The sequence below is a fragment of the Onychomys torridus genome, chromosome 11 (genome assembly GCF_903995425.1).
Source record: "Onychomys torridus chromosome 11, mOncTor1.1, whole genome shotgun sequence".
NCBI classification, from domain to species: Eukaryota; Metazoa; Chordata; class Mammalia; order Rodentia; family Cricetidae; genus Onychomys; species Onychomys torridus.
The window spans coordinates 74,491,458-74,505,754 of record NC_050453.1 but is presented as its reverse complement, the minus strand read 5'-3'; the positions used below and the strand labels follow the sequence as shown (position 1 = coordinate 74,505,754).

Genomic DNA, 14,297 nt, shown 5'->3' with positions numbered 1-14,297 from the left:
AAAGGAGTTAGGGAGGAGGAGGAGGAGGAGGAGGAGGAGGAGGAGGAGGAGGAGGAAGACATAGAAATGGCATGTCTGGACTACAGATACGGTTTCCACACAGTATCCTTGCAGTTTGCTTGGCTGTGGTTAGAGGTGGTAGGGGACATGAAATTGTTCACTCAAGACTTTTGGTGAGTACCCACCATATGACAGCACCCACTGCCAGCATAAATGGGGAAATTAAAATGAAATACAGAATCCTGGAACTGGGGATGTGACTCAGTAGAGTACTTGGTCCCTTTGTTACATAAGAGTTCAAAGCCAGCCTAGGCTGTAGGAGACTCTGCCTCTCCCTGTCTCTGTCTCTCTTTCACATATAGACACACACACAGAGACAGAGAGATGCCCACACTGCATGGTGGCATGGGAAGCCAGTACAGTAACTGAGCGCAGGGTGATGCTGCCAGGCATGCAGGGTGTGCAAAAAAGGCTCCCCAAGCTGATGCAGAAGGGGAACCTGTGTTGGGTCACATGACTTAGACCTCCTCTTCTTATCTTGAGGTTGAAGGTGCGTGGAGAGCAGACGGCAAAGGGCTCAGTATTTGGGACACGTTTTCCCACACACCACTGCGGGTCTCAAACAACGACAACGGAGATGTGGCGTGTGACAGTTACCACAAGATTGCGGAGGATGTGGTGGCCCTTCAGAGCCTGCGTGTGTCCCACTATCGCTTCTCCATCTCCTGGTCCAGAGTCCTCCCAGATGGAACCACCAAGTTCATCAATGAAGCGGGCCTCAACTACTATGTCCGCTTCATAGACGCACTGCTGGCGGCCAGCATCACTCCACAGGTGAGGGTGTGGTCCCTGGAGGCAGTGGGGCACGCGGACCCATCTATTATACAAACAAAATGCTAAGTTTTTATTTTATTTATTTAATCTACTTATTTTAAAATGCTGCCTGCTTCTCCTATCCATTTATTTATTTTTCAGATAGGATTTTATTGATTTATGTTTGAGACAAGGTCTCCTATATCCCAGCAGGCCTTTGACTCCTTATGTAGCTGATGCTATCCTTGAATTTCTGTCCTGTCTATGTGCACCAGCATGCCATGTATTTGGTACTGGGGATGGAGCCCAGGGCTTCATGCATGCTAGGCAAGTACTCTATCAACTGAGTCATATTGCCAACCCCCACAAAGAGATGTGTGTGTGTAAATCAGAGCACAACTTTACAGGAGTGACCTCTCTCCTTCTACCATGTGGATCCTGGAGGTTGAACCAAGATCGGGTTTGGTGGTAGGTACCTTTACCTCTGAGCCATCACCCCAGCACCAAAATGGCTTTCCATCTTGGGTTTTGAATTGTCCATATATTCACGTGGTGCAGAAAATGTTTTCTTTGCTGTCTTGGAGATAGTTCAGAACTCCCTGAGCCTCTCCATGTCGGCGTCTATGCATGTCTCATGTCGCTGAGGCAATGGCTGATAGAATACTGATCTGGCTTCCCCCAGGTGACCATGTATCACTGGGACCTGCCCCAGGCACTTCAAGACATCGGGGGCTGGGAGAACGAGACAATCGTGCAGCTGTTTAAGGAGTATGCGGATGTGCTCTTCCAGAGGCTAGGGGACAAGGTGAAGTTTTGGATCACACTGAATGAGCCCTTCGTCATTGCTGCCCACGGCTATGGCAGTGGAGTGTCTGCTCCAGGTAAAAAGCCCTAGGTCCAACTTGTCAGCTGTTTGGATCGTAACATGGAGAAGTCATGGCCAGGCAGTGTGTTGGAAACCCCACCTCCACGGGCCTGGGGAGAGGGGTCAGTTGGTAAAGTGCTGGCCATACAAGTATGGAAGTCTGAGTTCTCTCCCCAGAACCCATGAAAAACAAAACAAATAAACAGAAAAAACAGGCATGGTGACGCCTTCCTGACCCTTGCCCTGGGAAGGCATAGTTGGGGGCTCTCTGGGGCTCACTGGTCACTCAGTCTAGCCTAATTTAGGCCCACAAGTGACCCTGTCTCAGAGAAGTACATGGTCTCTCTGTGAATGGTACCTGTCCTCTGGCCTCCACCAACACTCACACACGTTAGCACATGTCCCTGCGCGAGTGCGCACACACACACACATACACACAAGCACACACACACACACACACATGCACACACACACACACACACACACACACACACACGCACACACACGCGCGCGCGCACACACACACACACACATTTTAGGCTTGAAATGAGTTGGGGAGGTATTTCTCAAATCATCGGTAAGTGATCTTCTGTGGCTCTCGGTTGGCACTTCGACCTGAGCACTAGTTCTTGTCTGGGTGTGTCCTCCAGTCCTGACTTTATGGTGGCCCCCTGGAGCTCCAGGATGTCAACTTCTGAGCATTCATCATGGTAGACATCCCACCAGAGGAGGGAGAGATAATCCAATTTAAGATTATACCTTGTCTCAGCCGGCGTGCTGCTGCCCACAAACAATCCTGCTCCCTTCTCTCTCTTTCTCTCTCTCTCTCTCTCTCTCTCTCTCTCTCTCTCTCTCTCTCTCTCTCTCTTTTGAGACAGGGTTTCTCTGTGTAGTTTTGGTGCCTGTCCTTGAACTTACTCTGTAGCCCAGGCTGGCCTCGAACTCACAGAGATCCGCATGGCTCTGCCTCCCGAGAGCTGCTGCCCGGCTCCTGTTCCCTTCTTACAAGCACTCTTTGCTGCCTCTTCTCCTGGGAAAGACTCTGTGAGGCTGACTTCTTGTCTGCCATCCAGTAGGAGGGAGAGCTGGAGTTGGAATGGCCATCTCCCAGGCGTCAAACCCTTCCTTCCATACACAGAGAGGATGGTGTCAGGGATGGTGTTTTCTGCTGACATCCCTGTGTGTGTTTCCAGGGATCTCCTTCAGGCCTGGCACTGCTCCATACACTGCTGGTCACAACCTAATAAAGGCTCATGCGGAGGCTTGGCATCTCTACAACGACAAATACAGAGGCAGCCAGGGAGGCGTGATCTCCATCACTATCAGCAGTGACTGGGCTGAGCCCAGGGATCCCTCCAAGCAGGAGGACGTGGAGGCCGCCAGGAGATACGTCCAGGTCTGTCCTCTGGGTACCATCTTTTCTTGGCTATCTTCTCCCCCACTGTGGTTTGAAAGAAATAGATGGAGACCAGGAATCGAATGTTTTAGATCTAAGCCCAGTTTTGCTCTTACTTGATTTTGTGAGCTTGAGGGGAAACACTTAACTTTTCTGTTCTTCAGGTTTTTCATCTGTGAACTAGATGTTTCCCACTCAGAGGTTTGCTGTGACAAAGGGGATGAGTTATAAGAGACTGAGGTTTTCTGTTTGTTTGGTTTTTTAAACATTTTATTTATTTGTTTTTTTAAGACAGGGTTTCTCTCTGTAGCCCTGGCTGTCCTGGAACTCAATTTGCAGACCAGGCTGGCCTGGAACTCAGAGATCCTTTGCCTCCAGAGTGCTGGGATCATAGGTGTGCGCCACCACCACTGGATTTATTTTTAATTATGTGTTTGTGTGCCTGTGAATGCAGGAGTCTGTGGAGTCCAGAAAAGGGCATCAGATATCCAGGAATGGTTGTGAGCAACATGACCAGGGTACTGGGAACCAAACTTGAGTCCTTTGGAGAGCAGCAAGTGCATTTGAAAACGGACCCTCCTCTCCAGCCAGGCACTGAGTTTTTTGTTTTTGATTTATTTATTATGTATACAGTGTTCTGCCTGCATATATACCTGCATACCAGAAACGGGCACCAGATCTCATTACAGATGGTCGTGAGCCACCATGTTGTTGCTGGGAATAGAACTCAGGACCTCTAGAAGAGCATCTCCAGCCCCTGGGACTAATTTTTAAGTCTTAAAAACTTGTCTGTGGGCTGGCAAGATGGCTAGGTAGGTGAAGGTATTTGCCACTACAAGTCTGGTGACTTGAATTCTAGCCTCAGAGGATGGTGTTTTCTTCTGACATCCCTGTGTATGTTTCAAGGGAGCTCCTTCCGGCCTGGCACTGCTCCATACACTGCTGGCCACAGCCTAATAAAGGAAGTGAGGGAGGCTGGAGAGATGGCTTAGCAGTTTAGAGCACTGTCTGGATCAATTCCCAGCAACCACAGGGCAGCTCACACTGTCTGTAACTCCTGTTCCAGCTCACACTGTCTATAACTCCTGTTCCCGGGATCACCCTCACACAGACATACATGCAGGCAAAACACCAATGTTCATAAAATACAAATAAACATTTTTTTTTAAAGAACAAAGGAGAAAAGAGACTCCACAGAGTTGTCTTCTGACCACCACATGTGCACCATGGCACCTGCTCCATATCACACACACAGATGCCCACACTGCTGCCGCTACCACCACTAATGATGATTTGTTTTTGTTTTTGTGGTTTTTTTTGTTTGTTTGTTTTTGTTTTTCGAGACAGGGTTTCTCTGTAGCTTTGGAGGCTGTCCTGGAACTCACTTTGTAGACCAGGCCGGCCTCGAACTCACAGAGTTCCACCTGCCTCTGCCTTCCGAGTGCTGAGATTACAGGCGTGCGCCACCACCACCCGGCTGCTAATGATGATTTTTAAAAATTGTTAGCACAAGGGCTGGGGAGGCAGCACCTTTGGTTGCGTGCTGGCTCAGCATGCATGGAGCCTGAGGTTGTAGTGATCTGTGCCTGTGATCCTAGCGCTTTGGAGACTGAAGCAGGAGGAGGGGGGTGTACAGGCATCCCTGGCTACATGGCAAGTCTGAGGCAAGCCTGTGCTACTGTGAGACCTTGTTTATATGGAGACCTCACTAGATTCAATGCTGGCTTGAAGCTAATTTCCTCTATGCTCCGGTTTGACTACAGGAGGCTATAGAGCCAGACTGTAGCCATTACCCCTGGGTGCCAAGAATTCCTTATATTCTGAGGAACTCTTTAGTGCCCCTGATTTTCTAATTCTCCAAACAAGGATGTGCTTCTACCCTCCAGAAGTCTATAGTCTAGTGGACAGATGCCAGCAAGAAACAGGCATGTTCAATGAAGACCCCTGCCAGGAGGGAGAGAATGACCTCAATGGTGTCTGTGAAAGGTGAGATGCCTCTCCCTGGTCAGTTTCAACAGAGATTTACCCCTCCACACAGTTTATGGGAGGCTGGTTTGCACACCCCATCTTCAATAACGGAGATTACCCGGAGGTGATGAAGACGCGGATCCTTGAGAGGAGCCTGGCGGCAGGCCTCAACAAATCCAGGTAAAGTGCTGTGTGTGTCCATAGCTGAGTTTGGTATTGAGTGTCAGCACCAGGCAGGGCACCGTGCCTGGGGCTTGTGTCTTTGCTAGGAAGATAGTGTGTGATAGCATGTGTGAAACTCAGCCTGTCTTGTGTCTGGAAGACACTGTCCTTGGAGTCCAACCTCACTTCTGACTCTCACAGTCTTCCCACCTCCTCTTCTGCACATAGGTCCCAGGGGAGGGAGGGTTTGAGAAGACAGCTCATTAGGCCTCTCACTCCGGACTGTCCAGTTGGGAGTCTCCGTTAATTCCCATCTACTGCGAGAAGACGCTTTTCTCATGAGAGTTGAGCGAGCCAGTGTGGTCCAGGGGTGGGTTTGGTTGGTGTTCGTTTTGGTTTTTGGTTTTTGTTTTGTTTTGTTTTTTGTTTTTGAAAGAGAGAGAAGAAACAAAATTGGGTGAGCAGGGAGGTGGAGAGGATCTGTGTAGAGTTGGAGGAGGGGAAAACATATTTTTGTATGAGAAACAATTTTTTTTAAAGATTTTATATTATTATGTATACAGTATGTATGACTGCAGGCCAGAAGAGGGCACCAGATCTCATTCTAGATGGTTGTGAGCCACCATGTGGGTGCTGGGAATTGAACTCAGGACCTTTGGAAGAACAGCCAGTGCTCTTAGCCTCTAAGCCATCTCTCCAGCCTGAGAAACAGGTTTTTTAATTAAAAGAAAACAAAACTAGGCTCAGAGCCTGGCATGGGAACGTTCCTGATGAAGCAGTTGCTATTATTGTTTTTGTTTGTTTGTTTGGTTGGTTTGGTTTTTTTGAGACAGGGTTTCTCTGTGTAGCTTTGCACCTTTTCTGGATCTCGCTCTGTAGACCAGGCTGGCCTTGAACTCACAGAGATCCGCCTGGCTCTGCCTCCCGATTGCTGGGATTAAAGGCATGTGCCACCGCCCGGCTATTATTGTTATTGTTCTCCAGGATAGACACAGAAACTGTCCCCAGAGTGCCTGGTCCTAAGCAACCCATTGCCTCTCTCCAAGGACAAGGTCCCAGTTCACCCTACTCTGGTTTATTACCAGAAAGCCGTTGCTTGGGAACTGTCAGGCTCATGCGTTTTGTCATTTGGCCAGCAGATGGCAGTGGTTTGCAGCAGCGTCCCTGCTTCCCTGCTCTGCGGCTTCCACAGCTGCTTTGATAGCTAAGGATGAGGAATAAAGGCCACTGGCAGGAGTGCTCCACCATCTGAGTGATGTTCAAAACAAGGCTGCCGGTACCGGGCTTCTTCTTTGGGGCCACCAACCAGCTCCCAAATCCTGACACACAGACTCTTTAGTTTTGAATGCTAGTCCAGCTTAGGCACATCTCTGGCTAACTCCTTTAAATTACCCTTTTATCCACCCTGTGCCTCTGGGCTTATTGCCTTTCTTCCTCTGTACATCTAACTTTCACCGCCTCTCTGTGTCTGCCTGGCTTGCCCTAGGCGTCTCCCTCCTTCTCCTCCTTCGTCCCTTTGAGCCTAGATTCCTCCTATTTATCCTCTCTGCCTGGCAGCCCCATCTCTCCCTTCTCTGCCCAGCTATTGGCTACTCAGCTTTTTATTAGACCAATCAGGAAGGCAAAGTAACATAACTTTGCGTAATTAAACAGATGCAGTATAAACAAATGTAACACTTTACATAATTAAACACACATCCTTACACTGTTAAACAAATGCAGCCTAAACACGTAACACTTCTTTGCCTAGTTAAAATAATATTCTTCAACAGCTGCCTGCCTCCAAAACCAACATCCAGTTGGCACTGGACGTGTTGTATATGGAAAGGCACAAAAAGATGGTCCCTGGCTTTATGGGGACAGACTCACAAACTCTACACTAGTTCATGTGACCAGTGGAGGATGAAGGAATCCAGCAGGGGTACACTCCAAATAGCCCTTGAGTCTTTCCTCCCAAATCTGCCATCTCTCCCTTCTTGGGATAATAGAAATTCTAGCTCATGCCTTGTAGCACACTCCCGGCCTGTTGGGCAAGGTCCTGATGGGCAAGGCTATGCCAATGTGTCTGATGTACCAGTGTGCAAGTGGGCATTCTGGTCCCTCCACACGGTTTTGCTGAGCAGCTACTATATGCCTGGGTCAGAACTAAGTGGGTAGGGTCCATAGGCAGGTCGGGCTCCTCCACCTGCTGACAGGCCAGCAGGGAAGATGGGACGGCATGGGATTCTATTTCTCAGTTTTTTCAGGAGTAAGAAAATTCCAAAGAGACCTGGGAGGCTAGTAGAGCTGGGCAGCCAAGGTAGGGCATTGGTGGAGCTGGGCCTTCAGAACAAGAACCTGGGGGAGGGCAGCAGTGGTGGCGCACGCCTGTAATCCCAGCACTCAGGAGGCAGAGGCTCGTGGATCTCTGTGAGTTCGAGGCCAGCCTGGTCTCTAAAGCGAGTTCCAGAAAAGGCACAAAGCTACACAGAGAAACCCTGTCTCGGAAAACCAGAAGAAAAAAAAAAGGATGTGGGGGGAGCAGAAGTCGCTGTATCTCAGGTAACGGGTACAGACAGAGTAAGAATGAGCAGATTGTGTACAGCAGAGTTGAGACGAGCCTGCTGCAGGGCAGGGCCTGGGCCACATGGAAGCCAGATGGAAGCCAGATGGGGCCTTGGACTTGAGGCCACCAGCTGAGGATCTAATACAGACTCCAGAGAGAGAAGGGTTGAGAACACAAGTCCAGTGAAACAACCAGAGTAGAAAAGTCCTCATGTCCAACACTGAGTTCTCAAAACTCCCGTTAGTGAGGATAGACATCAGAGGGCACCTGAGTAAAGCCAGCCCAGGAAAGCACAGGGTGAGAGGGCAAGCTGGGGGGGGGGGGGGCAGGTGACGAAGACTGAGTTCAAAGGCAGTTACCTAGGACTGCTCTTGGTTTTCAAGTCTATCATACATGGTAGAAATCAGAATGTCAAAAGAAAATGGGGCGGGGTGGGGGGACAGCCTCCGGGGAGCTTACACAGGGCAGTGAGAGCAGCAGCCAAGGCCTCTTTGTGGAGAAGGCATGTAGCAGCAGGCAGGAGCACCTCCTGAAGGACCTCCCTTTCCAGGGAGCCGTTTTAGCCCCAGCCGAGTGCCTGGAGTTCCGAGTGCTCCCTGCCCTGTCCGGACAGCCTCTCGTCCAAGTGCGATTCTTCCTGACGCTTCTTCTCCTAATGGCTCCCTCCTCCCAGGCTCCCAGAATTTACAGAGGCTGAGAAGAAGAGGATCAAGGGCACCTTTGACTTTTTCGGGTTCAACCACTACACCACCGTGCTGGCATACAACCTCAACTACCCTGCGGCCATCTCTTCCTTTGATGCCGACAGGTAAGATGACCAGCAGGGCACATGAGTCAGAAAGTACCCTTTGCCCAGCGTGGCCTCTGGTCTGCTTGGCCTCAGAACATACCTGATGGTATGTATGGACACCGGGGTTTGCTTGATGGCTACGGCAAGTGGCAGCATCGACACTGAATTGCCAGCTGCTTTCCCTACACGTCCTTGGTGTCTGTGTCAGTACACAGGTCAAACTGTTGTACATGTGCTACATAAACAGTGTACGCTCATGGTGGAAACACTGGGAAACGAGAGTAAGAAATTCCTGCATGAATGACTTCAGAAGTGATCTGAAAGGGCATGATCTATGCTTTTTATTATTATTTATCATTGTTATTTTCTTAGTTGCAATTTATGTATTTAAACAGCAAGGGTTATATGTATACACATAATCTTTCTGTACCATTTGTGTATGTGAATGTTTGTGTATGCGGAGCAATCTACCTGTCTCCATCTTCCTAGCTCTGGGATTACAGGCAGGAATTGCCATGCCCACCCTCCCCCTTTTTAAAAACATGTGCTCATGCTTATAAGGCAGGCACTTTACTGAGATACCTCTCCAGCCCTTGTTTTGAATCTTTCCACACCAAGCATCTTTCTGGTTCTTTCTTCTCTAACAAGCCTTATGTCTGCCACCCCTACTTGGAACCACAGAGTCAGACCCCTCTGCTTGCTCCCTTAGAGCCTTGCAGTTCTGAGACTGTTTCCCCAGAAACCTCCACCAGAGCCTATGAGATGTGACAGTCAGTTCTGCTAAGTGAAATCCAGAACTGTGAAGAATCTGAGGATGGAGAAGGCTTTGTCTATGGAAAGACAGGGCTCATCAGATACTCGAGCTTTGTGACTTCCCCTAGCCGGCATTCCTCACCATGAACTGTTGCCCCTTTCTCTTCCATCATTCCAGAAGGGCCAGGGATGTGGACATTTGGGGTGGTCATCATCTGTCTGCCTCATCAGTACACAGATGAGGACCTCCAGAATGGGGATCATTAACTGGACGTAGGACTTGGGGACCCATTTTCTGAAGGTAGCACTTATATTTCAGCAGGACACAGGACACAGCTGTGAGGTGTCCTCTGTGAACAGGACACCCCCCACCCCCTGGAAGGTTAGGTACCACAGCGGAGACCACTCCCTGGGGCTGGTAAACAAGCCCTCATCCTTACTTTGTGAAATTGCAGGGGAGTAGCCTCCATTGCAGACAGCTCTTGGCCAGAGTCCGGCTCCTTCTGGCTGAAGGTGACCCCTTTTGGCTTCCGGAGGATCTTGAACTGGCTGAAGGAGGAATACAACAACCCTCTAATTTATGTCACAGAGAATGGAGTCTCCAGACGGGGAGACCCAGAATTCAATGACACCGACAGGGTCTATTACCTCCGCAGCTACATCAATGAAGCCCTCAAAGGTAAGAGCTCCCACCTCCACCTTGCCTGGCCCCAGGCACACCCTTCGCTGCTGGAGCACCAGTGTCTGCAGGAGGGCAGTCTGGCATCCTCAGGGACAGTAATGAAAGGCCCTTTGCTCAAAGGAGTTGGAACATTTGTTTGAGGCTAGAACCTGAGGTCTTTCTCCTTCCTAGACTTACCTGCCCACAGCAGACAAAACCAGCTGCCTGACCTGGCTGACCTTAGCTCTGACCTGGGTCCTCTGCAACCCTTAGTTTTTCTTGCTGTTTGGCTTCTCTGCACATTACTTTCCTCTGCACAGCCAAGAGTTGTCAGGTGGCGGCCTCCAGGGCCTGTTTCCAAGGCAAAAAGGACTGGGAAAGATGCTAGTTGGTGAAGTGCTCAGTGTACAACCCTGAGACCCGAGTTCAATCCCAGCCACCATGTGCAAAGCTAGGCATGGTGGTGGGTGCTAGAGAATGGAGGGTTCCTGGGGCTCTTTTGTTGCCCAGCCTAGCCTACTTATCTCAAAGAACAAGGCAGACAGCACCTGAGGCTCACATCTGGCCTCTACATGCACCCACATACAGCACTCACATGAACACATTGCTACAAACTATGTGTGTGATATATATGTAAACCCCGGCTCCACTACAGCCTAGGAAATGGACCGGAGTCCTATTACAGCTCAGATCTTTAGTTCTACACACCCCTGCCTCTCCATGGGTAGGAGTATTTCAAGGTCCTGACTCAGACCAGTCCTCTGAGCTACAGAAGCTGGGAGATTGGCTTGGGCTATCCGAGTTCCATTCAGAACTGAGCCTTTTTAGAGATACCAATGGCCCTGCGTGTCTACTATAGAGGACCTGCTGGCACTCAGGAAGGGGCCTCCGAGTTGGAACCCACTCTACAAAGCAGGACAGTGAAGACAACTACGAGCCTGGCTTCAGGAGGCCTGGCACAAAGGTGTCTTGATGTGATGTGTTCATACCAGGCCTGTGTTTCAGCCACTGTGCAGGATAAGGTGGACCTCCGGGGATACACGGTGTGGAGCGTGATGGACAACTTTGAATGGGCCACAGGCTATGCAGAGAGGTTCGGGGTGCACTATGTGAACCGCTCTGACCCTTCTCTGCCAAGGATCCCCAAGGCATCGGCCAAGTTCTACGCCTCTGTAGTCCGCTGCAATGGCTTTCCTGACCCTGCACAAGGACCTCATCCTTGTCTCCACCAACCAGAGGGTGAGGTGGCTCTGGGAGGGACCAACACTGAAGGGCAAGGGGGAGGGGGAGCTGCTCTTTCCACCACCTTCTCCTTCCTTTCTGTCCCCTTCATTCATTAGCACGTGCTCCAGGAGCCTACAGAGACTCTACAGAGCCTGTCTTACCCCCGAGACTGGGCCCTACTGTAGGAATGAGATCTAGATTCCTCCAGTCCTACCTCTAAGTCACTGTGGCACCTTCCTTGAGAAGGGCAGAGGCTGCCAGGCAGTTACCAGGTCAAGTTAAAAGATTGTCTAAACACTGGGGCTGTTACTTTTTGGGTGACTATAAACTATAAATGGCCATGACAATAAAAGACTGTTATCCAATTCAGGCAGTAGTTTAGTTGCCCAGTGATGCTCGAAACAGGGCTAATGACGTGCCTCAGTTGGTAGAGAGCTCACCTAGCACGCCCAAGGTGGTAGGGGCTCAATACCCAGCACCACACAAACGGCTCAGCAGCTAGCATAGCCCTGTAATCTGAGCACCTAGGAGGTAGAGGCAGTAGAATTTGAAGTTCAAGGTCATCCATGGCTACTAGCTAGCTTGAGGCCTGTCTGGGCTACATGAGACGAGTCTCAGGGGAAAGGGTGTGTGTGTGTGTGTATGTGTGTGTGTGTATGTGTGTGTGTGTGTGTGGTGGGGCACAGTGAGATGGCTGGTGGCTCAGTAGTTAAAGCGCTATGGCGTGAGTACAATACTAGGAACACAAAGGGGAAACAGAACTCCTGAAGGTTGTCCTCTGCCTCTACATGAGCATCATGGTATGCACACGCACACAATTATAAAAAAAACACACAACACAAAACAACGGGCTGCAGGGATGGCTCAGCGGTTGAGAGCACTGCTCTTCCAGAGGACCCAGGTTCAACTCCCAGCACCCACATGGCAGTTCAGTTGTCTGTAACTCCAGTTCCAGGGTTTTTGACACCTTCATACAGACATGCATGCAGGTAAAACAGGGAACACAAAATAAGAATAAACAAATTCATTTAAAAACAAAACACAACCCAACAGTGAGGGGAACCCATGATGATACCAGTGATGAGCTTGCTTTTGCTTATATATTGCGGGAGTAGAGTGAGAGGTGGGTTGGGGGGGGGGTACTATGCAGCCTCTGCACTGCAGGGATCAGTGGGACCTTTCCAGAGCCTGAGCCCCCATTGTCCTCTCCTAGATGCTGGACCGACTGCCAGCCCTGTGAAGACAGAAGTGCCCTTCCTGGGGCTGATGCTGGGTATCACAGAAGCACAGACAGCCTTGTATGTACTCTTCGCCCTCCTGCTACTTGGGGTCTGTAGCTTGGCATTTCTGTTATACAAATACTGCAAGCGCTCCAAGCAAGGGGAAACACAGCCAAGCCAACACAACCTGAGTCCAATTTCCTCCTTCTGACAAGTCACCACCTCCTCAGCTGTGTGGAGATGCCTGGTTTCTTCAGATAGGCCTGCTAGCACAGAGGACTCCTGCCCACAGTGGACCTCCTCATCAAGGCTTCCTGCACTGTGGGAGACGATTTCCATCTTGAAGCTTTTCACATTCTCAGTTGAAATTAAAGCATCTTCAGTACTGGGAATTCTACTGTGGACTCTGAGACCTGCAAGGTAGCCCTGTGGAAATGCAGAGACCCAACTGTCTAGCAGTTCTCTGCGTTCATTTCAAGGTTTAATGGTAGACTCCTAATTAACTAAGTAAAAATAAAGGGCAGGTCTAGCCATGATAGTCCACATCTGCCTATAATCCTGCACTCAGGAGGCACTCCAGTTTGAGGCCAGCCACAACCATGTCTCGAAATCCTGCTTCGGGGTGAGAGGGAGCTGGGGATAGGGGCAACAGAGGTCAGGGACTTAGATAGCCTGGTGGCAAAATACTTGCCTACCAGATTCACAGGTGTGGGTTCAATTCCTAGCCCCTCAACTCTCAGGTTTTGGCTAATTTTAAAATTATTATGTGGTTAGAGAGATGGTTCAGCAATTAAGAGCACCCATTGCTCTTCCAGTTTGGTTCCCAGTGCCCAAGTGGCAGGTGGCAACTGTTGCAAACTCCTGCCAGGGGGTCCAACGCCCTCTTCTGGCCTCCCTGGAAACCAGGCACATGCGATGCACAGACACACACGTGCTGGCAAAATACCCACACACATGACAATAAAAATGTAAAAATAAGAGTGAATATGTCTGCAGTTTTGTCTCTTACAAACACTCTTAACCTAAAGCGTATCCACAGAAATTTTCTAACCAGGGAGATGAAGACATGGCTCAGGAGTTAAGGGCTGATTGCTCTTCCAGAGGGTTTGAGTCTCAGCACCCATACCACAGCTAACAACTGTCTGAACCTCGAGTTCTGGGGATCCAGTGCTCTCTTCTGGCTTCTGTGGGCATTGCACGCATGTATGTAGCACACAAACATGTAGGCAAAACACCCACCCATATAAATTATCTTTAAAAAAAGAAAATCCTATCCAAAAGTTCTAGGACTAGCTTGGCTGTCAGGAACTTTTGGTGAACATAAATCCCTTTTCTGTTGATATGAAAAGCTGCCAAATGGGTTTGTCTGGTTTTGTGTCTTTTGAAAGAGGGCATCACTTTCTATCCCTGGCTGGCCTTGGAACTCTATGCAGAAAAAGCTAGCCTTGAATTTTGGGTTAGCTTTTAATTAGGGCTGTGTTTGAGAATACAGGGATTACAGACATGCACTACAATACGCTAAATGTGGGTACTTCTAAAACTGGGTACTGGGCATTCCTTGGACAGAACGATTCATGATCAAATGTTAGCAACTGGAGCTGGAGAGATGGCTCAGCAGTTAAGAGCACTTGCTACTTTTGCAGAGGTCCTGGGTTCAGTTCTGTGGACCCATGATGGCCTACAATTATTCCTAACTCCAGTTCCAGGGAATATGGCACCATCCTCTGGCCTCTGTAAACACCAGGCAGCAAGTAGTATGTTTATATACATTTAAGCAAAACATTCATTCATACACATGAAGTAAAAATAAGTCTTTTGAGGGTTAGGGATTTAACTCAGAGGTAGAGCACTTGTCTAGCAAGCGTAAGGCCCTGGGTCCGATTCTCAGCTCAAAAAAAAG

The 14,297-nt window shown here is 49.4% G+C and overlaps 1 protein-coding gene across 2 annotated transcripts in view; it reads left to right on the top strand.

Moving 5' to 3' along the window:
• Lct (lactase) overlaps positions 1-12,892 on the top strand; it is a 41,451-nt gene extending 28,559 nt beyond the window's left edge. The window contains exons 10-17 of one of the 2 annotated variants that reach the window (XR_004946229.1): positions 544-834; positions 1,496-1,694; positions 2,872-3,074; positions 5,113-5,222; positions 8,423-8,557; positions 9,748-9,977; positions 10,970-11,192; positions 12,391-12,892. Coding sequence is in view for 1 of the 2 variants with exons in the window: in XM_036202951.1 (XP_036058844.1) it covers positions 544-834; positions 1,496-1,694; positions 2,872-3,074; positions 5,113-5,222; positions 8,423-8,557; positions 9,748-9,971; positions 10,959-11,192; positions 12,391-12,608 (1,614 nt within the window). In the remaining variant the exon portion in view is untranslated. Of the gene's footprint in view, positions 1-543; positions 835-1,495; positions 1,695-2,871; positions 3,075-5,112; positions 5,223-8,422; positions 8,558-9,747; positions 9,978-10,958; positions 11,193-12,390 lie in introns of both variants that reach the window. The other variant, XM_036202951.1, reaches the window with a different exon arrangement.
• The last annotated feature ends 1,405 nt before the right edge of the window (positions 12,893-14,297 follow it).